At 43.5% G+C, this 10,097-nt stretch overlaps 1 protein-coding gene across 1 annotated transcript; it reads left to right on the top strand.

The window, feature by feature from the left end:
* The first annotated feature begins 4,559 nt into the window (after nt 1–4,559).
* LOC114068943 (thioredoxin-like) lies at nt 4,560–8,968 on the top strand. Its single transcript, XM_027905419.1, has 4 exons — nt 4,560–4,690; nt 5,382–5,441; nt 6,212–6,277; nt 8,736–8,968. Exons 1-4 carry the CDS (start codon nt 4,670–4,672, stop codon nt 8,838–8,840), a joined length of 252 nt encoding a protein of 83 aa, XP_027761220.1. The 5' UTR covers nt 4,560–4,669; the 3' UTR covers nt 8,841–8,968.
* Nucleotides 8,969–10,097: the final 1,129 nt, after the last annotated feature.

The following is a 10,097-nucleotide window of genomic DNA, read 5'->3' as shown; positions in this document are numbered from 1 at the left end:
AGTCAATGCCCAGGATACATGGGGCATCTGGACCAGTCACAATGGGGTGCTTCTGCCACTCCTTTCCGGTCAAACTCACTTCAGCTTCCAACACGGTCAACTGCTGCGACCCTCCTGTCACCCCAGAAATGGAAATGGCCTCTGGTCCCACGTGTCTTGAGGGCATTAACGTGCATTGAGCGCCAGTGTCAACCAAAGCCTTATATTCTTGTGGGTCTGATGTGCCAGGCCACCGGATCCACACCATCCAATAGACACGGTTGTCCCGTGCCTCTACCTGGCTAGAGGCAGGGCCCCTCTAGTACTGGTTTCTGTCCTGCTCATCACAGGTTTCCGTCTGCAAATACTGGCGGGAGGTACCTTCTAGTGGGTCAGATCCCTGCCCACGGGATACCGGCACTGCACTCACTTTCACAGAATTTGTTTTTCTCTGGTCCTTCAACTCTTGTACTCGGGCTACCAAGACATGGGTAGGTTTCCTGTCCCACTGTCTCATGTCTTCTCCATGTCCAGATAGGAAATACCACAGCTCGGTTCGTGAGGTCTGTCTACCCCCTCTAGCTGGGGGGCGCCCGGTTCTCACTGGTGCCACCTGGGTGGTGTTTCTCTTCATCTGTTCTAGCATTTCCTTTTGTTGATCTTGTAGTTGTGTAGCTATGGTAGTGAGGTTATCGACTGAGGTCTCTACAGAGGAAACACGGGCTTGTAGTGATTCTTGGACCATACTGTCGTACATCCGAAGTTTATTTACTATAAGCACCACTGACTCACTCTTTTCCCCAGCATCCAGTGATGTCAGGTAACTGACATGTGCAGGTGGCCCCATACGCATGAAGTTCCACCACATGTATGGTGTACATCTAACCTGGTCAGGATCGTGACTAGCTTGCATATCTCTTCCAAACAGTACTTCCAACAGTGCCATTTCCCTCAGGCGTTGGATCCCCTCCTCCATGGTCTTCCAACCCTTCGCAAAATGGTCTTTCTGCAAGGCCTCTCTGTAAATGAATCTCCCTCTCACAACATCCAGCAGCCGTGCCCAGAGAGACAGGGGCTTTGATTCTCTCACAAATGCCTCTTCAATGCCCACATCCTGGGCAATAGACCTCAAGTGCCTTGCTTCACCGCTATCAAGATTTATGGCATCACCCGTAGAGTCCCAGACTCGGATCATCCATTTCAGTATAGGCTCATTCGGGTGACGAATGACGTCTGCCCGTAATTTTCGGAGGTCGTCATACGATAAGGACTCAGTGATGATTTCTGGCTCCGGGTTGGCTGTCTGTGAGGGTCCTGCTTCCCCATCATCATCAACTGGGAGGGCTGATTTGGTCTTATATTTCTTCTTTTGGATAGGGGCAATCTCCATTGACTTGTTTGGCCCCTTGGAGCTGGCCTTATCTGGAGTCACCCTTGAATCAGACCTCTCGTTTTTATCTTTTCCTTTTTCCTGTGAGGGTTGCCCCATATCGAGCAACTTTTGGTAGGCAACGGCTAAAGCCCCACATGCATCTACCAACTGTCTCTCTATGGGTTTATCATGACCTCTCTCCCTCACAGTTGTTATTATCTGTGTAGGGTCTAGGAGTTGTTCGAGAGTGAACTTCCATGTTGGAGGAACTGAACCACTTTTTAGAAATTTACCCAAGTCCTCCCATGGCCCATGCCACTCGAGTTTTTTCACCCCTGGGGCTGGCTTCTGTGCCCGTTCTTGGTCAATTCTGGGCCTAATCAGGAATATTAGATATGACACCGTGGCAATAGATATGATACCTTGCACAAAAGAGAAAATGTCTCTTACATCTAAAGAGAGTTTAAATCTCTCAGAGGCCATTGTATTGGAACCAAAGGGAAAATGTATGAAGGGCTGGGCAAATATACCCCTCTGTGTTTCTCCATAGGCATAGGTGCCATTATCCTTAAAACTGCAAAGGAGGCAGTGTAGGTTAGAGCAGTAATATATCCGTGAGAACATATCCCGAAGGAAAATAACAGGTGCTGAGTTTGCTATGTCATAACACCAGTGCGAGATCTCAAACATACTTATTGCAATGAGGGTCATAGTGTCTGAGCTGAAAAACATCGACAGGTGGGACATAGATCTCGGCATAATCATATACCACAGAAAAGCAGCAATCTTAGACTTCATGGTGCTTACAGGTTCACCAACACGTATAAAGTCACACAAGGGCAGTTATTCCTTTTCCACTTTTCCTCTCTCGAGCCCCACGTTGGGCGCCAATTAATGTCCCAGTTTAATTGAGACAAGGGTCTTTTGCTGAGGATGGATTAGGAGAAAAAGACCCAAACCTTCTTTTCTAGCAAGTATAGATCCGAAATTAAGAGGCTCCGATTGAAGGAAAACAAATTATGGAAAAGGGAAAAAAAATAACAGCCCTTTATTAAAAGGTATGTGTGTATTAACAGGAACACAAAAAAAAAAAAAAAAACCAAGTAAAACAACCATGCAATACCCTTATACCCACCAATAATCCCCTTCAAGAACAAAACCAATAAAACCAGCAAAACAGAAAATCAAATAGTTCAATTTTTAGCATCCTTTGATGCAGTTCCAGCCACAGCCAGCAGGGGGCACCGTCGGGTCACTGGAGATGCAAAAATTTGTAATGTCTTATACCATTCACCAGGTGACGTTGTTGAGTTATCAAAAAGTGCAGAACTTGTAATGTTCTATAGTAGTCACCAGGTGGCGTTGTGGGATCCTTGGTTGTCCCGGGTGATGATGAAGGAGGGGGGGGGGAAAGGGAAAGGAAACAGAAAGTTCTCCCAATGGAAAGAAAAAAAAACCTCACGACTCTCAGTTGGTGAAGGTCTTGCGGTGAGCAAAAACCTGCAACTGGCAAAACAGCTGCGCAGAGAAACAGCAGCAAAAAAGAACTCCTCTCCAACAGGAACAAAGAAGAAAACCAGCCCGTCTCTCCTCTGTGCTGCTGCCTCCCCTCCGGCTCCAGAGCTGAGCTCCAACCCACAAACCCCACCTCTTTCCATACATACACCCTGGCCTTTTTCCCAATTCCTCCCCCTTCGTTGCTAGGAGATTAATGTCTGGCCATTTAGGGCTCAGGTCAACTCCTTTGTTATCTGATGGCCCATTAACACACACACGCAGGAGGGGGAAGGGGAAAGGAAAGACAAAATTTCTTGCTAAAATCAGAACTATGACACCAACATGGATGGAGCCTGTGACTCTGAAGAGAGCTGCATGGGGAGGGGAAAAGTCTATTAACAGGGAGACATAATAATTCTGGGGGAAGTTATAGGAAGTTGTGAAGATTTTCACATAGGATTGATTATGTGTAAGAATGCTTTGCAGGACTTCTGCTTGCTTCTTAAATATACTTATGTCCAGTTTGTGTGCACTTTCAACTCTTCACCTGCATGGTATTCTTTAATGGGAGGAATAGCCTGCTAGAATCAAGTGTTGACTTATTGTGACTGATTGCAGAAGCTGGTATTACTTAGCTCCTGCTCTGCAAAACAAACTACTGTGTGTATCTGGGAGTAACCACATTGTTTTCAGTTAGCTGTTGCTGATAGAACTCCAGCACCTTGGTCTGTTCAGCTGGGGGAGTACAGCAGCTGTCTTTTATATACATGATTTGAAATGAAGTTTATATCAACAGCTCTCCTGAAGCTTGACTGCCCTGAGAACAAAAGTTTAAATTCGCTGAAGTGCCTTGTAATTTCTTTGAAAAAGATGCTGTCAGGAAGTAACTGATCAGTCCTTTCTGCTTCTGCATGAGATACTTGTTTGCCTCTTGATAGCATGCGAGTATTTATTGCTTTTAACATCTTTCATTTCTATTAAAACATCCACTTTTTGACCAGAAAACATGAGTAATGGCATGTAAGCATGCTGAATTCCAAGGAACGTTGTCCAAAAATGATTGGTGTGACTAAGTGCAACACAAAGACCTGAAGACTCTGAATTAAGTTCTGGGTGTTTACTTCTGTAGACTGCATGTGCAGCATTGCTTTGGCTAGTGATGTAACATGTGGGTTCACTTGGCAAAATAAATAAAATAGCTGTCTTGTGAGGTTGTTTTGGAAAACATGCTGTATAGTAAACCACTCAACATCACTTTGGTGTTAGCCCTTGATTGGAAAAAACATCAAACTGGAGGAGTGTACAAAGGTTTCTGTCTGTGTCCTTTTCCAATTCTGCAGAGGAAAGTCTGTCCCAGAAGAAAATTAAAGTCTTCCTTCCAAGATGGAAACGAGAAAATGGATTATTAAAAACTGTAAGGATAAGACAGCGCTGTCAGAGCTAAGCATTGTAACTAGAGAATTTCTAGCTTATGTTTCCACAATTCAGTGAGTTAGACTGAGCATTGTGGTCATTTTCTCATTTAAGACTTACAGGACACTGACTGGTGCTAGCACTGATGAAAGCAATTCATAGTGAAGCACTTACATGATGGTACAAATAACCCAGTTAAGTGTTTAAAGAGCTACCATAATGTGTTAGGGTTGAGAGCTAACCACCACTGGGATTAGTCTATATCCTTTAGGAAAGGAGGGGGAAATTACGTGTGATTTTTTTTGTTTGTTTGTTTGTTTGTAGACCGAATTTGAGGCGGAACTGAAATCTGCTGGTGAGAAGCTTATTGTAGTCGATTTCTCTGCTACATGGTGTGGACCATGCAAAATGATCAAGCCCTTTTTCCATGTAAGTAGTTTTTCTGTTTTTATTTCTGCATTAAATTGCATATAAATATCTTTGTGTTGCTTGACAATAACATGGGGAAGAGTTTCTTCTGCCACATGTGATTGCCAGCATTTTCTGGAAAAGGGAGAAGTTGCAGAAGTATCTACTTTTCAGACTATTGGTTTAAGTAGACTGACCTTTAATATAGCTGGGAGCTAAAATGTAGTTTAGCTTCTGCTGTCCTAATGCTTACATGAATTTCAGGTCCATAGGGACCTGCCACTTGCATTGCCTCAAGAGTGGGATACAGAGAGGAAATTATGCTTATCCTTCTGTACACAGTTATGAAATTACTCCAGCTGTGTTTAGGTGGCAATATTATCTCCTGGTAGAGTATAAGATAGGCTGTATCATCTTTTGGTGATCAGCTGGAGGCTGCAAGAGCAGGCTTTTCACCTATGTCTTGGGATATTTGAGTCTTTGTGGGGAGTATGTTTGAAGAAGTCTCACCAGGCTTCTCCAGAAAGAATCTGGAGCAGAAAAGGTTTTTGCTCTGGTCAGTAAAACAGCTGCTTTAAGGTAACAAGGCGTATTTCAATGGGGGGGGGGGGGTTAAGCAGCACCAGCCTTACCATGTATATGAATGTGTATTTTAAAAGAAAGCTTTCCTGGAACAATGTAACTGCATAGTTTTTTATTTATTTCATTTTAGAGCTTGTGTGAGAAGTATGGCAATGTGGTGTTCATAGAAATTGATGTGGATGATGCCCAGGTAAGGTCTGGGGTTGTGCTGAGGGAGTTCCACACAAGTGACAAAGGAGGACTCTTAAGATGTCCTCACACATACTGAAATGAAACAAGAGATTACTTAAAAATGAGACATAGGGTTTTAGCAGGAAAGGATTATATATTTTTTTTTTTTTTTAGAGAACACCAGAACAAACTGCCTGGGTTATCAGCACACTTGAAGTCCTATTGCATGTGTTAGATAACTTGGGAACACTGGCCTTTTACTTTGGGAGGGAGTGTTAGTCTAAAGCTGCTTTGATGCAATCTTCCCTAAACCTACTGGTTCAGAACTGTCTGATGGTCTGTCTTGTCTCTCCACTGGTCTTTGCACTGTTTCCTCTTTCATTAAAAATGAAATTAAATCTTGAATTAAGTGCAATAAAATGTCTGCTGTATTGCAGTTCCAGCAGTATCAAATAGGGACTTGAAAAAATCAGGTTAAAGCACAAGAGTTGCCATAGGGCTTTTGAGCCTTACAGTCACATCTGTTTTGATGCAGAGGGTTGGTTTTTTCTAGTGTATAGGTACAGGCTTGGTTTGGTATTGCATGAATTAAATGTTGAAGAGGGGATCTTTCAGGTTTACTCTAAGGAGATGTTAGCACTGCACTGGTTTTGCTAGTGAACGACTAATAAAAGTGCTTTTGTTTTATCTTGAGAAGTAATAGCTTTGCCCTATCACCTAAACAGAAGTAAGCTAGTGGATTTTTTAATTTAGCATCCTTGAGAACATTGGGTTTTTTGTCTCTTCCAGGATGTTGCTTCACACTGCAATGTGAAGTGCATGCCAACGTTCCAGTTCTACAAGAATGGAAAGAAGGTAGGCTCTTCTCTTTTGGAAATGCAGCAGGCAAGCTTAGCACTTGAAAGAAGATTGGGAATAGTCTGCTGTCCCTTGATAATATCTCTGGGGCACCACTAGCATTTAAACACTCCTGAGAGCAAGCAAGTTCACCTTAGCACCACGACAAATGTAACGTGGGCCGGCAGTGGACTGGTGATCCACACTGCATTGTTCACAGGCAATGAACTGAACTAGTGTTACAGGTAAACTTAAAGGCAGAGCTTCATTAGAGATAGTGGGGTGACATGTCAGTTAAGACTGCTGGTCTGTCTGCTTAGCACCCTGCTTTTTACTTCAGGAGTATTTGTTGTTCTCCAGTGCAGCTCCTATTCAAGCAGAGACATAACTACAGGTGCCTATGGAATCCCATCTAAACAAAAGTCTCTAACCTGATGTCCCAGTTTAAATGGGACAAGGGTCTTTTGCTGAGGATGGATTAGGAGGAAAAGACCCAAACTTCTTTTTCTAAGCAATTATAAATCCAAAATTAAGAGGCTCCAATTGAAGGAAAACATATTATGGAAAAGGGAAAACAAAAAAATAACAGCCTTTTTTTAAGAGGTATGAGTGTATTAACAGGAACACGAAAAAAACCAAGTAAAACAACCAAGCAATACTCCTATATCCATAAATAATCCCCTTCAAGAACAAAACCGATAAACTGGCAAAAGGAAAATTTAAATAGTTCAATTTTTAGCACCCTTTGGTGCAGTTCCAGCCACAGCCAGCAGGGGGCGCCGTCGGGTCACTGGAGATGCAAAAGTTGTAATGTCCTATACCATTCACCAGGTGGCGTTGTTGGGTTACTGAAGGTGCAGAACTTGTAGTGTCCTATAGTAGTCACCAGGTGGCGCTGTTGGATCACTGGAGGAGTAGAACTTGTAATGTCCAGTGCCCATCACCAGGCGGCGCTGTGAGATCCTTGGCTGCCGCCAGGTGGGGGGGGAGGGGGGGGGATGAAGGGGAAGGAAAAACAACAGCAATAAAGCAGAAAGTTCTCCCAATCGAACAAAACTCACACACTTCAGCTGACTAGGGTCCGTTGTAAGCAGTGCCTGCAGCCAAGAACAGTTTAGTCGAGAGCAGCAGCAAAAACTCCCCTCCGACAGGAAAGAGACAAAGAAACCCCGGCAGTGTCTGCAGCTCGCAGCAGCTCCCCTCCGGGCCGAGAGACTGAACTGACACCCCGCCCCACCTCCTTCCAGCCACACACCCGCCCCCCCCCCCCCCCCCCCCCCCCCCCCCCCCCCCACCCCCCCCCCCCCCCCCCCCCCCCCCCCCCCCATTCGTTGTCAAGGAGACTGATCTCTTGGCCATTACTGAACCGGGCTGATTCTTTTGTTTCACCTGATGGCCCATCACACAGAGCACACACGCAGGAGGGAAGGGAAAGAAAAATTCCTTCCTGAAATCAGAACTATGACACCTGATTGAGATTATATGCAGCAAACAACTGTTTGGATTATTTCACATGTAGTCTGTGAAGTAATCTGTGACGGTCTTGTCCCTGTCAGGGGACTGAGGAGATCTCTTTGTGTCTACTGTGCCAAGAGGTGCAGATCATGCTCTGACAGCATAGTGCAGAGTAGTTTGAATAGCTCTCTCCCTGAACTCAAGAACTGTGGTGCTAAATGTGTTTTCTTAGGCTTTTGGTTTGCCAAATAAGCAGAAGGCAGGCTTTTACAAGGTAAAACAGTTCTTGGGTGTAAGTTCTGTGACTGAAGACAATGGAATTGCACCTTGGAGAGTGAGTGTCAGATGTAGGGTGACTTTCAGTTTAGTATGGGGCCAAGTCATGACTAATTATGACCTTTTGACAGTTCTCTTAGGGTGAACTTCCACAACTTCCTGATGTAATTGAGATTAGTGTGACAGTCTGTGTGTGGTTTTTTGTATCAAGGAAGCAATTTCAAGGTCTGTAGTGTAGTTCTGCTCTGTACCTTGAGTCCCTCTTGGTACGGGAACGCAGCTGCTGTTTTTGAGACATGAATGTTGCCTTTCTCTTTTTGCCATGGGTGTTGCAAGAGGGACAGTTGTCACGGGAGAAGCCAGGCTTAGGGATAGGTCATTTGGAACAGTACTTCCAGAATTGGATGTGTAGGGTCCTGAGCAGCACAAGGTAACTTTGAGCTACCTTTGATAAGTGGTGACCTTCAGAGTCTTCAAATAGACTCTTCAAGACTCTATTTGAGTCTTATACAACATTGATTCAAGATCAGTGGTAGTCTGGAAGTGATTGTTGACAGGCTTTTGTCTCAACTTTTGCATGAGTTGAGTGGGGAATAAATAGATGAACATCTGCAAAATACTCCCTGTTTCAAGGCTGGAAAAAATTTTAGTCATAGCAGAGTTAGATGTGTATGTGACTGGATGCTATGCAACTCAAGTTATGAAGCACTGAATGCAACAGTTCTAAAAATCACTCTCATTGCAGGTGCAGGAGTTCTCTGGGGTCAATAAAGAGAAGCTGGAAGAGACCATTAAAAGTCTTGTCTGTTCTCCAACTATGGAGACAGTGAAACATGACTGCTTTGGTTAAATTATAGCCTATAACTTTTCTACTTTAAAAAAACAAAAACCCCAAAACAAGCTAACTACATTAAGTGGTGGAAACTATCCTCTTGATCTATATAAATGAATACAATAAAGTGTAAATTCTTCACTTTTGGATATTGCTGTGTGTTTCAATTAAAATAGGAGGGATTTCATAATATCAATAAGGTGTCACTTTTGCTATGTTAAAGGAGTATTCTGTGGATACAAAGACTTTTGTCAAAGACAACCTGATCTATTGCTGGGGGTGGAAAATTGTGTTGCATGGGATAGCAATGACCGTTGCTTTAGGAGAAGTCTGTCTCCTTACTCAGATGGTAGTCACCAGACTATAATCTGGTTTACAAAAAGAGAAATGGGAGTCAGAGAAAAGAGGGCAGTCACTGAGTGCAATAACTTTTCTTTTGTTACCTCTTTTTAGTTAAAAGACTCTCTTAAAATTAAAAAATTTTTCAAGCTTATTTCAGACTTCAAAGCTAAAACTTGTCTTTCCAGTGCATAATACCAATCTTACCATGGAAGTGCAAAGTAGGAGTTGCTGCCTTTTTGCCTTTTCAGTTTTGCCTTGTCATTGGTGTATGTTCTGGTTCTGTTAATAACAAAGTGTGTTTAGTCTGAGTTGGGCTGCTTTCTTCCTAGGCAGTAGTCTGGAACAAATGACTGAAGTAAAATTTGCAAGAGAATTTAGATTTGTATTTTCTCATATCAAATAATTTTCACTTGATTGCACTGTTGCATTCTTAGAACATACTGGACTCTGTGGTCCTTCAAACCTGAATCAAGCTGTCTAGAGGAATGTTAACTTGCCAGCCTTTGTATACCTGCCATTCACCCACTCTTGGGACTGTTACCAAGCAGAACTGCTGTGGTTTCTCCACAGTATCAAAACGGCTTCCTTGCTGGCTTGGGTGTTGTCCTGTACAAGAATTCAGTAAGTAGGGGAGCAGGGCTGTAACTAGCAGCTATCCTGATGCTGTGGGTAGGGCTTGGTGAGCTGTGCTGCTAAGTATCACTCACTGAAAAGTGAGACTTCCTGCTGCATATGCAGATGTGGAATGAGTGAGCCTCTTTGTGGTAGTGAGCTCACCTGTGACTCAGCCTTACACTCAGTTCACAAGCATGCATGAATTTCTTCATGGCTCTTTAAGCTTCAACAGGGGAGTTGAATTCAACATCTTGTTGTATACCTTCCCAATTAGAAACAAGATTTTTCTAGTCCAGGAAGTGACCACACCCTTTATTT

Source organism: Empidonax traillii, unplaced genomic scaffold, assembly GCF_003031625.1.
Source record: "Empidonax traillii isolate 1590-97213 ecotype Southwest subspecies unplaced genomic scaffold, ASM303162v1 scaffold1153:size175901, whole genome shotgun sequence".
In the NCBI taxonomy this organism is placed as follows: Eukaryota; Metazoa; Chordata; class Aves; order Passeriformes; family Tyrannidae; genus Empidonax; species Empidonax traillii.
This window is presented reverse-complemented; position numbering and strand designations above follow the sequence as displayed.